Source organism: Pelophylax lessonae (genome assembly GCF_965119305.1).
Source record: "Pelophylax lessonae genome assembly, chromosome: 5".
Taxonomy (NCBI): domain Eukaryota; kingdom Metazoa; phylum Chordata; class Amphibia; order Anura; family Ranidae; genus Pelophylax; species Pelophylax lessonae.
In genome coordinates, this window is record NC_138772.1 from 16636556 (window position 1) to 16651950 (window position 15395).

Below are 15395 nucleotides of genomic sequence, written 5' to 3' on the forward strand. Positions count from 1 at the left end.
CGCTGCAGGCGACGCATTTCTCAGTCCTTTAACCCCGTGTAGACAAATCAGCGTGAATGTCACCGGCTCCTCTACTTCTCGCATTTCAGAAGGCGATGACGGCTCGGTGTCGTGTGTCCGCCAACTGTATGATCCACGGTGACTCAGGGACATGAAACCGGAGCGCACGGCTATTAATACAGACTGTACTCTGCACCGCTCATTGCATCAGGCAGCAAACACAACCAGTACCTTGCAAAAGTATTCACCCCCTCCCTTGACATTTTCCACATTTCGTCATGTTACAACCAAAAAAGCGTAAATGTATTTTATTGGGATTTTATGTGATAGACCGACACAAAGTGGCACATAATTGTGAAGTGGAAGGAAAATGATAAATGGTTTTCAACATTTGTTTTACAAATAAGTCTGTGAAAAGTGTGGCTGCATTTGTATTCACCCCCCTGAGTCAATACTTTGTAGAACCGCCTTTCCCTGCAATTACAGCTGCAAGTCTTTCTGGGTATTTCTCTACCAGCTTTGCACATCTAGAGAGGACATTTTTGCCCATTCTTCTTTGTAAAATATCTCAAGCTCTGTCAGATTGGATGAAGAGAGTCTGTGAACAGCAATTTTCAAGTCTTGCCACAGATTCTCCATTGGATTTAGGTCTGGACTGTGACTGGGCCATTCTAAGATTGCCCTGTATTTGGCTCTATCCATCTTCCCATCAACTCTGAGCAGCTTCCCTGTCCCTGCTGAAGAAAAGCATCCCCACAAGATGATGCTGCCACCACCATGTTTCACGGTGGGGATGGTGTGTTCAGGGGGATGTGCAGTGTTAGTTTTCCACCACACATAGCATTTTGTTTTTAGGCCAAAAAGTTAAATTTTGGTCTCATCTAACCAGAGCACCTTCTTCCACATGTTTGCTGTGTCCCCCACATGGCTTCTCACAAACTGAAAACGGGACTTCTTATGTCTTTCTTTCACCAGTGGCGGCTGGTGCTCAAAACATTTTTTTGGGGGGGGGGGGGCAAACAGAAAAATGTAATAGGCATTGCTTTGCGGCAAAAAACGCTGTAAAAAATTGCGTGACTTTGAGGTCACAATAGTGTGAAAGGGGCCTTCAGTAATTAAGGTATAGCGTGCCCCCTTTCAATGCACAGAGACCAGCGTGCCCCCTTTCAATGCACAGAGACCAGCGTGCCCCCTTTCAATGCAGTGACCAGCGTGCCCCCTTTCTATGCAGTTACCAGCGTGCCCCCTTTCAATGCAGTGACCAGCGTGCCCCCTTTCAATGCAGTGACCAGTGTGTCCCCTTTCAATGCACAGAGACCAGCGTGCCCCCTTTCAATGCAGTGACCAGCGTGCCCCCTTTCAATGCAGAGATGCCAGCATGCCCCCTTTCAATGCAGAGTGACCAGCGTAAGCGAGTCCCCCCCCCTCCCCCCCCCACGTGAGACCAGTGCACTTACCTCAGCCTACTGGAGGATGTTGCAGAGAAGATCCATATAGAGGATGTGTCAGAGGGGGTCCATATGGAGGATGTGGGGGTGTCCGGTGACACTATGGAGAACAATAGTACAGTGAGTGGGGGCCGATCACACAATAGAGGCATGAGATGACAGTCACTGGGGTAACAATAAGACCCCCCCTCCCCCGGACACCCTCCTCCCCTCCCCGGGCACCGCACACCCGGAGGCCCGGATGACACACAGCCGATCCCTACCTGCCGTGGAACCAGTCCTTGCAGGTGTTGCACTTGATCATGAAGTGAGTCACGTTGTAGGGCAGCAGGCGGCAGATGCACCCCGCTCACAACACTCCCAGCCAGGGACGGAGGACAGGACACCGGGGGGAGTCGGGAGAGCAGAGGGGAGCCGGGCGGCACAGCTCGGGATTCGGGCACAATGCGGGGGGCTGAATGTGGGAAACTTTCCGTGGGCTCTCCCCAAGCTCCTCACGGATCAGAACGAGGGAGGCGGCGGCTGAGCGGGGCTTGAAGCGGGGACAGGCAGCGGCGGCTCGCGGCTTCTCTTCAGTCCTCCCGCCTCCTCCCCAGCCAATGGCATGGGGTTTGCCTTTCGGCCAATCAGGAAGCGTGTATCGGACCCGCTTCCTGATTGGCCAGGAGGAGGATCCGTGTGACAATCGCGAATTTTCATTCGCTATGGTCACACAATGGGTGGGCTCGGGGCGCACTGCTCTGCGCCCCGGGTCCACCCTTTACTGCAGCCTATTAGAGCCTCTGGCTCTAATCGGGTGATGCAAAAAAAAAAGCCCCATTGAACTCCATGCGTCCCTGCGCCACCAACACACCGGCCGCCACTGTCTTTCACCAATGTCTTTCTTCTTGTCACTCTTCCATAAAGGGCAGATTTGTGGAGCGCACGACTAATAGTTGTCCTGTGGACAGATTCTCCCTCCTGAGCTGTGGATCTCTGCAGCTCCTCCAGAGTTCCCATGGGCCTCTTGGCTGCTTCTCTGATTAATGCTCTCCTTGCCGGCCGGTCAGTAGGTCAGTTGGTAGGTTTGTAGTTGTGCCATACTCTTTCCATTTTCCCATGATGGATTGAGCAGCGCTCCATGAGATGTTCAAAGCTTGGGATATTTCTTTATAACCTAACCCTGCTTTAACCTTCTCCATAACTTTATCCCTGACCTGTCTGGTGTGTTCCTTGGCCTTCATGATGCTGTTTGTTCACTAAAGTTCTCTAACAAATCTCTGAGGGCTTCATCTTCATCAAAAGTTCAATTTTGGTCTCATCTGACCAGAGCACCTTCTTCCACATGTTTGCCATGGGCCTCATGGCTTCTCGCAAACTGCAAACATGGCTCCTTATGGCTTTCTTCTTGTCACTCTTCAATAAAGGGCAGATTTGTGGAGCGCACGATTAATAGTTGTCCTGTGGACAGATTCTCCCTCCTGAGCTGTGGATCTCTGCGGCTCCTCCAGAGTTACCATGGGCCTCTTGGCTGCTTCTGTGATGAATGCTCTCCTTGCCCGGCTGGTCAGTTTAGGTGGACGGCCATGTCTTGGTAGGGTTGCAGTTGTGCCATACTCTTCCCATTTTCCGATGATGGATTGAACAGTGCTCTATGAGATGTTCAAAGCTTGGGATATTTTTTATAGCCTAACCCTGCTTTACACTTCTCCACAACTTTATCCCTGACCTATCTGGTGTGTTCCTTGGCCTTCATGATGCTGTTTGTTCACTAAGGTTCTCTAACAAACCTCTGAGGGCTTCACAGAACAGCTGTATTTATACTGAGATTAAATTGCACAAAGGTGGACTCTATTTACTAATTAGGGGACTTATGAAGGCAGTTGGTTCCACTAGATTTTTAGTTGGGGTAGCAGAGTAAAGCCCCGTACACACAATTTTGTCCGCCGACTACAGCCGACTGCAGAAGTGATGTCATGTGATGGTTAACTTTCCCTGTGTTTTTTCTTTTCTGAGCATGCCCAGTCTTGCAAATCTGCTGTCTGTCGGCCGAATTCTGTATTGACTGGCGAACAATCGTCCGTTCTGGTGTCGGCATACTAAAATTTTAATGCTTGCAAGACAGATTCTTTTGGGCCGAAAGTGTGCTGTCGGCTGTCGGAAGCATCATACTAACAAGCCGAAAATCGGCCGATCGTTCGGCGGCCGAACATTTTCGGCCAACAATCTGTACGTGTGTACGGGCCTTAAAGGGGGTGAATACAAATGCACGCCACACTTTTCAGATATTTATTTGTAAAAAATGTTGAAAACCATTTATCATTTTCCTTCCACTTCACAATGATGTGCCGCTTTGTGTTGGTCTATCACATAAAATCCCAATAAAATACATTTACGTTTTTGGTTGAACATGACAAAATGTGGAAAATTTCAAGGGGTATGAATACTTTTTCAAGGCACTGTAATGTGATATTAAAGGCAGAGCAGCCCAGATCCTCCTCTTCTCGCTCCTGGCCCCTCCCTCCTTCCAAGTGCCCCCACAGCAAGCAGCTTGCTATGGGGGCACCCGAGCAGACTTGCCCCCGAGCCACTGCTCTCTATGTCCATTCACACACAAAGCAGCGGCTCAGCCCCACTGCCTCTCTCTCCTCATAGGCTCACTGACTGTGATTGACAGCAGTGGGAGCCAATGGCTGCTGTCCCAGCCAATGAGGAGGGAGAGTCCCCACTCCCCAGAGAGCCAAGGCTCCCCTGCACAATGCTGGGTCGCGATGGGGCTTAGGTAAGTATTTGGGGAGTTGCTGAACACAAAAGGTTTTTTTATCCTTCATGCATAAGAATGAGAATGAGCCTTTAGAACCACTTTAACCACTTCTGGACCGGAAGATTTCCCCCCTTAATGACCAGGCCCTATTTTGCGATTCGGCACTGCGTTACTTTAATGGACAATTGCGCGGTCGTGCGACGCTGTACCTAAATAAAATTGATGTCCTTTTTTTCCCCCACAAATAGCACTTTCTTTTGGTGGTATTCGATCACCTGTGCGATTTTTTATTTTTTGCGCTATAAACAAAAAAAGATCGACAATTCTGAAAAAAAAACAACAATATTTTTCACATTTTGCTATGTAACATTCTCAAAAAAAAAAAGTTTAAAAATCTAAATTTTTTAACATTTTAGGCCAATTTGTTTTCTGCTACATATTTTTGGTAAAAAAAATCCCAATAAGCGTATTTTGATTGGTTTGCGCAAAAGATATACGAAGTTAGTCTACTAACTACGGGAAAGATTTATGTCATTTTTACTGTTTTTTTTTTTTTTTTACTAGTAATGGCGGCGATCTGCGATTTTTAGCGGGACTGCGACATTGCGGCGGACAGATCGGATCCCTAACTGACATTTTGGACACTTTTGGGGGGACCAGTGACATTCCTACAGTAATCAGTGCTAAAAATATGCACTGTTACTGTAATAATGGCACTGGCAGGGAAGGGGTTAACCCTGTGGGTGATCAAGGGGTCAAATGTGTACCTAGGGGCGTTTTTCTAACTGTGGGGGAGGGGCTTGTGAAATGATAATAGAGACATGTGATACTATATATAGAAGGATCACAGGGGCTCTGTGATCATTTCAGAGAGAACAACGGTCAGCTGTGTTTACAACATCCGACCGTCCTTCTCTCTCAGCGGAGAACGATCGCGGGTGTCAGGCGGCAATCTGAGCCGCCTGCCCCGTGCATCGGGGTCTCTGCTGCCAAGTGGGGGGCGGGAGCGCGCCGCCAGCGGTGCGCGCTCGCCCCCTAGCTGCAGGCCCGCGACTGGCGTAGGTCTACGTCATTCCGTGCAGGAGGGTCACCCTGCCGCAGTAAAACTGTGGCGGGCGGTCCGGAAGCAGTTAACATGTATGGAAATACAACGCGTTTCACTGTGTTTGTCATCATGTCTCACCGTGAATCTTTTCTTAAGCAATAATTTGTTAATCTGATACAAAGTTACTTACCCTGAGATCTGGCCAATAACAGCTCTTCCTCCTGCAGGCAAAAACACTAAGCCACTGCCTCCCAACTAACAGCAGCATTGTCAACCTCGACCCCCCCCCCCTCCCCTCTCCTCCTCAACCCCCCCCCCCCCTCCCATCACCTCTTAATTTGGCTGTTGGGCTGCTTTTCAGGTCTACGCATACTACACATACCACCTACATCACTTTCCTTTTTTCTCCACAGTTTTAAGGAAACCGCCTTCTAATGCCCCAATTGACCCCCTGGTGATGGAGAAAACCGACACGTCCGTTAAATTAGTCTGGTCCCCTCCCCCGATGGATCGTCCGGTGCCCATCGATGGCTACATCGTAGAACGTAAGAAGCTCGGAGCCATGACCTGGGTCAGGTGCCACGAATCGGCCAACGTGCCCATCCCAGAGTTCACAGTCAGCCGCGTGCCAGATGAAGGAAGCTATCAGTTTCGCGTCAGTGCCGTCAACAGCTACGGACAGAGCCCGTACCTGGAGTTCCCGGGAACGATGTATCTAGGTGGGTGTTTATGGATGGTGGGGTATGGCTGTTACTCTGCTCTGCCACCACAGAGCACTGGAGAGGGAGGGGAGTGGTCAGTTTTCTGGCTGTGCTGAGAACTCAGCGTGCTCTCCTCCAATGATCAGATCACGATGATCACGCCCTTCCCAGCACAGCCATTCACAGGGAAGAAAAGTTTTGCTGCTGTTTCCCCTCCCCCCAGCTCTCTGAGCTCCTTATGCAGCTGAGAACAGAGATTATGTGATTGCTGATATAAAAAAAAAAAAAAAGGATTTATAATTATTATTATAATTATTATTATAATTATTATTAATTCATTATTTATAATTATTATTATATATATATATATATATATATACACACACACATATATATATATATATATATAATTATTTAATATATATATATTATGAATTTTATATTATATTAGTATAACTATATTTGCAGCTGTTAAAATAATTATTATAAATACATTATATATATATATATATATATATATATATATATATATATATATATATATATAATGAATTTTATATTATTATAATATATATTATATTAGTATAATTATATTCCCAGCTGTTTAATTATTCTAAATAATACATACATATATATATATATATATATATATATATATATATATATTTATATATATATATACACACATATATGTGTGTGTATATATATATATATATATATATATATATATATATATATATATATATATAATTATTTTATATATATATATATACATATATATGTAATGAATTTTATTTTATTATATTATATGTTATATTAGTATAATTATATTCCCAGCTGTTAAAATAAAAATTATAAATATTATATAAATAATATATATATATATAAATATATATATATATATATATATATATATATATATATATATATATATATAGAATTATATTCACAGCTGTTAAAATGACAGGCAAGAGTTACAGTGTAAATAAAGAAGCTGAAGAACAGGCATCACTGAATGGTGGGCCGCGGTCTACATCCGGGCCGACTCACTGTCCTGTCTGGACTGCTGCGGTGCTGCCATTTAAAAGCCTCTTCTGCCCTGCAGCTGTCACTGCTGTCATCTTCATACTAGACATGTGCAGAACAAAAAAAATCCTTTTGATTCGTTATTTTCATAAATTCATTTAGCTAAATTCGTTTAATCTGTTTAATTCCTTTTCACAAATTAGTTTTGTTGTTCATAATCGAATCGATTCGAACTTTCAGAATTCAAATTTGTACAGATTTCGAATTAATTTCAAATAGTTTTCGAATTTGAAAAGCTTTCAAATTCGAAAAATTTTCAAAGTCAAAATCGAAATGTTTTCAAATTTAAAAAGTTTTCAAATTAAAAAAGTTTTTCGAATTCGAAAAGTTTTCGATTTGTTTTCCAATTTTCAAAGACAATAAAATAGAAAACAAGATAAAGGAAAAGAATATAAAAAAAACATAATAGAATAGAAAAGAATATAACAGAAAATAAAAGAGTCGACTATAGTAGAGAAAAACAGAACGAAATGGAATAGAAAATAAAATAACAGAATAGAAAAGAAAAGAATAGAATTAAAAAAACAATAGAATAGAATAGAAAGAATATAACCAATTCCCAAAATTCAAATAGAATCAATTTGAATTGGAATGGAAAACAACAGAATAGTATAGAAAAAACAATAGAATATAATTGAATAGAATAGAAAGGATATAACCATTTTTATATTCTAATCTATTCTTTTCAATTCTATTTAAATTTGAATTGATTCTATTTGGATATTGGAAAATGGTCATAATCTTTCAATTCTTTTCTATTCAATTGTTTTTTTAATTATTTTATTTTTCTATTTTTTTTTCTATTCTATTATTTTATGTTCTATAATATTCTATTTTTTTCTAGTCTATTCTTTTAAATTCAAATTTACTCTATTAAAAAATGTGAATTTCGGAAGATGGTTCGATTAGTTCTATTCTACTCTATTCTAGCCTGTTTTTTTTCTATACTTTTCTGGTATTTTATATTTTATTCTGATCTATTATTTTCTCAATATATTCCATTCAAATTCAAATTGATTCTATTTGAATTTTGGGAAATGGGTATATTTATTCTATTCTATTGTTTTTTTAAATCCTTTATTTTTCTTATTCTATTCTATTATTTTCTATTATATTATATTATTTTCTATTCTATTCTTTTCTATTTAAATATATTCTATATAAAATTCGAATTTCGGAAGATGGTTCTATTCATTCTATTCTATTCTGTTGGTTTTTTTTCTATAATATTCTCTTATTTTCTGTTCTATTCTGGTCTATTCTTTTCTATTCCATTTAAATTCGAATTTATTCCTTTTGAATTTTGGGAAATGGTTATATTTATTCTATTATTTTATATTCTTTTCTTTTTTTTACTCTATTCTTTTCTATTTTATTAGTCTATTCTATTCCTTTTTTTTCTATTCTATTCTTTTCTATTCTACTATTTTCTTATGTATTCAAATTCAAATTTATTCTATTTAAAATTCGAATTTCAGAAGATGGTTATATTCTTTATATATTATTCTATTCTTTTTTTTTATTCTATTCTATTTTTTAAATTTTAGTCCTTTACTTTCTATTTTATTTTATTCTCTTTGGAAACCTGAAAAAAATCTAAAACATTTCGAATTCCAAAACTTTTCAAATTCTAAAACTTTACGAAATTGATTCAAAAACTATTCGAATCAGTTCTAATTTCGTCTGAATTTTTTTTCGTTATTTTTCGGATTTGTTTAAATTCAATGCTTTTGTAACTCGAAAATTTGGATACATCCGAATTCCCGAAAACAGAAAATTGGTCCGAATTTCAATTCAGAACGAAATAAACGGCACATGGCTACATACCCCACAGCGGGATTCGGGGGGCAGGACAGTCCTGGAAGGTGGGTTTGCTTCCCGAATTCACAGAAAAGCGATTGGTTGCTAGGGCAGTCCTATCAACTAATCACCAGCTTGCACTTCCCGCTGTCTGTGCAGACCCACTGTGCCTCCTGCTCACCTCCTGTCTGGTGTAAGGTAGAATGGGGGGGGGGTGAAGAAAGGCTGCTTTAAACAGTTATGGGGGGCTCAGGACAGTAATAGGGGGCTGAGTAAAGTAAAGGGGGAGCTAACGAGGGGGGGGTGAGGACTATAATGGAGTGCTTAAGATAGTAATGGGGGAGCTGAGGACAATTATAGGGGGCTGAGGACAATTATGGGGGACTGAGTACAATAAAGGGGAGCAAAGGACAGTTATGGGGGGCTTAGGACAGTAATAGGGGGCGGCTAATGACAGTAAGGGTGGAGCTGAGGACAGTAATTCGGGGCTGACTACAATTATGAGAGGGGGCTGAGGACAGTAATGGGGGAGCAGAGGACAACTATGAGAGGATGAGGACAGTAGGGGGGGCTAAGGACAGTAATGGGGGGGGGGGCTGAGGACATTTGTGGAGGGGCTAAGGACAGTAATGTGAGGGAGAAACTGAGGACAATAATAGGGGGGGGGCTGAGGACAATAATGGGGGGCTGAGGATAATTATGAATTATGGGGGGATGAGGACAATTATGGGAGGGGGCTGAAGACAGTAATGGGGGAGCAGAGGACAACTATGGGAAGTTGAGAACAGTAGGGAGGGCTAAAGACAATTATGGGGGGTTGAGGACAATTGTGGAGGGGCTGGAGACAGTAATTGTGAGGGGAAAGCTGAGGACAATAATAGGGGGGCTGAGGACAATTATGGGGGGGGGCTAAAGACAATTATGAGAGGGGGCTGAGGACAGTAATGGGGGAGCAGAGGTCAACTATGGGAGGCTGAGGACAGTAGGGGGGTTGAGGACTATTATGGGGGGGCTGAGGACAATTATGGGGAGGGGGGCTGATGACAATTGTGGAGGGGCTAAGGACAGTAATGTGAGGGGGTAGCTGAGGACAATAATGGGGGGGGGGCTGAGGACAATAATGGGGGGCTGAGGATAATTATGGGAGGATAAGGACAGTCATGGGAGGGGGCTGAGGACAGTAATGGGGGAGCAGAGGACAACTATGGGAGGTTGAGGACAGTAGAGGGGGCTAAGGACAATTATGGGGGGGGCTGAGGACAATTGTGGAGAGGCTGGAGACAGTAATGTGAAGGGAAAGCTGAGGACAATAATAGGGGGCTGAGGACAATTATGGGGGGCTAAAGACAAATATGAGCGGGGGGGCTGAGGACAGTAATGGGGGAGCAGAGGTCAACTATGGGAGGCTGAGGACAGTAGGGGGGCTGAGGACTATTATGGGGGGGCTGAGGACAATTATGGGGAGGGTGGCTGAGGACAATTGTGGAGGGGCTGAGGACAGTAATGTGGAGAGGAAGCTGAGGACAGTAATGGGGGGGGGGGGGCTAGGGACAATTTTGGAGGGCTGAGGACAGTAAGGGAGGAGCTGAGGACAGTAATGTAATGAGGGGGCTGAGGACAGTAATGTGAGTGGGGAGCTGAGGACAGTATTGGGAATTGTGTGACAATCGCCTTTCCAAATCGCGTAGAGGTCACGCTTGTTCCTTCTTTTTAAAGAATTGCAGGTATGGATATTTTTAAATAGTTACATTGTTCTAACTTAGACCAACTATGTATATACTGTACTATACCTGTAGGATCCCTCTATAAACTGGAAATCACTGTACTAGGCCCCCGTAATCCAGAGATCTCCACAACCTTCCAGGTCAAATGCCAAGCGGCTGCCCTGCTGCATTGTGAACACAGGAGGTCGGCCGCTGGGCACCATTTAGAGATCGCTTTGCATTCTCTGATTGGACGAGGTGGGATGGTAGGGCGGGGCATCATTAAAGGTCTTGTGTGAGGTCCCAGGCTCCCAGAATTCATAGTACTTGTTTGACTGTTTCTTCTAGAACCCGTCCCAGCCATTAAGCTTCCTCTGAGACCTGTTGAGGTCACTGCGGGTGGAGAAGCAACGTTCTCCATTGACCTCACCACCGTATCTTCTGGCATTTGGATGATCAACGGTCGGGTTGTTGAAAACTGTGAGCAGTATCTGGTGAAACGGATAAAGAACACCCACATGCTGGTCATCAAGGCTGTGGACCAAATGTTTGACCAAGCTGAAGTGAAATTCACCAGTAAAGGCATCGAGAACAGCACCAAACTCCAAGTGAAAGGTAAATCCTGATGACCGTCTTCAGCTGACCATACATGTTACCAGGGCTTTTTTTCTCACAAAATAGGTGCAGGAACCCCTTTCCAAGTCCCCCATTTTCTTGGACCCTACCCACCTCCAAGCACCATTCCATGGTTCTACCCCCTATCTACCTCCCAGTACTGCCCTTTTAGAGATTACAGAACCAAGTATCATTTAGTGGTGTTAAGTATTTTTTTGGGAATATGGTAATGATAATAAGAAAAGCAGTAAAATAGATTCCCTGTGGGCAACAACAATATAGCCCCTCGCCAGCAACAATAGATCCCTCTAACAGCAATGGACCACCCGCAACACACTTTCCCCCCCTAGCAACAATAGACTTCCAGCAGGAACAACAGATCTCCCCGCAGCCAGCAACAATAGATCCCTCCCTTAACACTAGATCTCTCCCAGCAAGAACTGACCTCCCCAGAAATATAAGACCTACCCCCAGCAAAAGTAGGGGCCCCACCAGCAACCATAGACCTCCTCAGCAACAACAGAACCCCCTGCAAAAATATACCGCCTCCTGCTGGAATAAATCCCCCCAGCAGCCAGCATTAATAGACCCTGCAGCACACTCCAGCACCCCTTGCCATTACATACACTCAGTGCTGGAGGTGCCGGAACTGCGTTCCCCCGCGTTCCCGCTGAAAAAAAGCCCTGCATGTTACATACCAATTGCACAATCTCCTTCCGATCTACAAACAAAAATGTCCTTCCATGTCCTGCCTTGGGTGGTGGTGGTGGGGGCTTTTCAGGATTTAACTCTTTTGCTGCCAGAGCCATTTGTGAATTTTTTGCACTCTTGTTTAACCACTTCTGGACCAGAAGGATTTGCCCCCTTAATGACCAGGCCATATTTTGCGATTCGGCACTGCGTTATTTTAATGGACAATTGCGCGGTCGTGCGACGCTGTACCTAAATAAAATTGACAGGGTTTTTTTTCCCCCAAAAACAGAGCTTTCTTTTGGTGGTATTTGATCACCTGTGTGATTTCCATTTTTTGCGCTATAAACAAAAAAATTGCGAAAACTCTGAAAAAAAAAAAAAAAAACAATATTTTCACTTTCTGCTATATAACATTCTCAAAAAAAAAAAAAAAAAAAAAAAATAAAAAAAACCAAAAAACATTTTAGGCCAATTTGTTTTCTGCTACATATTTGTGATAAAAAAAAAACCGCAACAAACGTATTTTGATTGGTTTGCGCAAAAGGTATTGCATCTACTAACTACGGGAAAGATTTATGTCATTTTTGTTGTTTTTTTTTTTAACGCGTAATGGCGGTGATCAGCGATTTTTAGCGGGACTGCGACATTGCGGCGGACAGATCGGACCCCTAACTGACATTTTTGACACTTTTGGGGGGACCAGTGACATTACTACAGTAATCAGTGCTAAAAAATATGCTCTGTTACTGTAATAATGACACTGGCAGGGAAGGGGTTAACATTGTGGGTGATCAAGGGGTTAAATGTGAGCCTAGGCGAGTGATTCTCACTGTGGGGGGGCGTGGCTTGATGAATGACCATAGAGACCTGTGATCCTATATAGAAGGATCACAGGAGCTCTGTGATCATTCCAGAGAGAAGAACAGTCAGATGGGATTATAACAGCCAACCGTTCTTCTCTCTCAGCGGGGAGCGATCGAGGGTGTCAGGCACCAATCGGAGCCGCCTGACACACGCATCGGCTTCCCCGAATGGGGACGGGTGCTCGCCCCCTAGCTTCCTGCGCACGACCGATGTAGACCTACGTCGGTTTGCGCAGGAGAGCCACCTTGCCGCAGGAAATAGGCGGCGGGTGGTCGTGAAGCGGTTAAAAAATAATTTTAGGCCTGAAGACTACACAAAACCCCCAAAACAATATATATTTTCTAAAAGCAGACACCCTAGAGAATAAAATAGCGGTAGTTCCAATTTTTTTATGTCACATGATGTTATGTCACATGATATTATGTCACATGATATTACCACAAGGTCTAGGAAACACAAAGTTTTTAGTAAAAAATACAATAAAGGTAATTTTAGGGCACACACATGCAAACAACAAATTTTGGTAAATTATAAAAGACGAGGTTGCACCAAATAAATGAAAGTGAAATGGCGACAAACTTCAGTACCCTTAATATTTCATAGCCAACTCTTTAACCGCTTGCCGACCGCCGCAAGTAGATTTACTGCGGCGGTCAGCCCCGGCCAGGCAGAGTGACGTTAATTAACGTCACTAGCCTGGGAGGGTCTGGGGAGCGAGCGCGCGCCCGCGGAGGCGCGCTCCCGCTCCCACGCGGTCACGGACCCCCCCGCGCGTGTGACTGGCGGACCCGATGTCCGCCGGTCACTCGGCGATCGGCGGGGGAGAGGGAGAAAGTCAGGTGGCTTGTGTAAACAAGCCAGATGTCATTCTCCTCGCTGTAAAAACACTGATCACTCGGATCTACTATGTAGAACCGTTGATCAGTGTCCTTACACCTCAAGCCACAGCCAATCACAGTAGAAAGCACGCCCCTAGGGACACACACAGCCCCTCCCTCCCAAATAAAGTTAACCCCTTCACTACCAGTGTATTTTTACAGTAACAGTGCATATGTATAGCACTGATTACTGTAGAAATGTCACTGGTAACCCCAAAAGTGTCAAAAATGTCAGTCAAGGGTCCGATCTGTCCGCCGCAATGTCGCAGTACCGCAAAAAAAATCGCAGATCGCCGCCATTACGCGTTAAAAAAAAAAACAACAAAAATGACAAAAATCTTTCCCTTTGTTAGTAAACGCGATAACTTTTGCGCAAACCAATAAAAATACGCTTTTTGCGATTTTTTTTACCAAACATAGGTAGGATAAAACAAATTGGCCGAAAATGTTAAAAAATTTTGATTTTTACATTTTTTTGGGGGGAATTTCATATAAAAAAAATGTGAAAAATATTGTTATTTTTGCAAAATTTACGCTCTTTTTTTGTTTATAGCGCAAAAAGTAAAAAGCGTACAGGTGATCAAATACCACCAAAAGAAAGCTCTGTTTGTGGGAAAAAAAGGACGTCAAATTCGTTTAGGTACAGCGTCGCACGACCGTGCAATTGTCCGTTAAAGTCACGCAGTGCCGAATCGTAAAATACCCCCTGGTCAGGAAGGGGGTAAAATCTTCCGGAGCTTAAGTGGTTAAAAGCCCCCTATAGGTCATCAGTTTAGTGTTACAGAGGAGGTCTGGAGCTGGAAATAGTGTATTGCAATCAGCGATTTCATGCATAGTCACCCCTATATACATTTGTATGTGCGTAAATGCGGGGGTGAGGGGCCTCAAAAATTTTAAGGGGGGGATTTTTCAGTGGGGAAAATAATTATTTGTTCCCCTGCAGATTTTGTAAGTTTTCCCATTTGCAAAGAAATGAAGGGTCTATAATCTTTATTATAGGTGTGTTTTAAATGATAGAGACAGAATATTAACCAGAAATTCAGAAAAGTCACACCATACAAATGTTATAAATTGAGTTGCAGTTCAGTGAGTAAAATAAGTATTTGATCCCCAAGCAAAACACGACTTAGCACTTGGAGAAACCCTTGTTAATAAGCACAGAGAGGTAAGACGTTTCTTTTAGTTGGTTACCAGGTTTGCGCACATCTCAGGAGGGATTTTGGTCTGCTCTTCTTTACAGATCTTCTCTTAAGGTTTCTTGGCTGTCTCTTGACATCTTGAAGTTTCAGCTCCCTCCATAAATTTTCTATAGGATTAGGGTCTGGAGACTCCATGACCTTAATGTGCTTCTTCTTGAGCCACTCCTTTGTTGCCTTAGCGGTATGTTTAGGGTCATTGTCATGCTGGAAGACCCATCGACAACCCATCTTCAGTGTTCTGGCTGAGGGAAGAAGGTTCTCATTCAAGATTTTACTATACATGATGGCCCCCCGTCCATTGGCCCCTCAATGCAGCAAAGTCGGCTTGAACCTTTAGCTGAGAAAAAGCCCCAAATCATCATGTTTCCATCTCCATTGTTGACTGTAGGGATGGTGTTCTTAGGGGCATAGTTAGCATTTTTCTTCCTCCAAACACGGGAGATGAGTTAGAGCCGGTTCACACTGGGGCGACTTGTCAGGCGACTTGGTCGTCTGACAAGTCGCGGTGGGTCGCCTGCCATAGATTAGCACAGGACCCGTTCTAATAAGTCGCTCCGACTTAGAAAAAGGGTCCTGTACTACTTTGGGGCGACCTGGAGCGACCTGCATTGACTTCAATG

General features: G+C 43.4%; 1 protein-coding gene across 1 annotated transcript in view; it reads left to right on the forward strand.

The window, feature by feature from the left end:
* The window catches only part of OBSCN (obscurin, cytoskeletal calmodulin and titin-interacting RhoGEF), a 740285-nt gene that overhangs the window by 29969 nt on the left and 694921 nt on the right, over positions 1-15395 (forward strand). Inside the window, exons 4-5 of the mRNA XM_082257722.1 lie at positions 5650-5955; positions 10875-11141. Of these exons, the coding sequence (XP_082113848.1) occupies positions 5650-5955; positions 10875-11141 (573 nt within the window). The remainder of the gene's footprint in view (positions 1-5649; positions 5956-10874; positions 11142-15395) is intronic.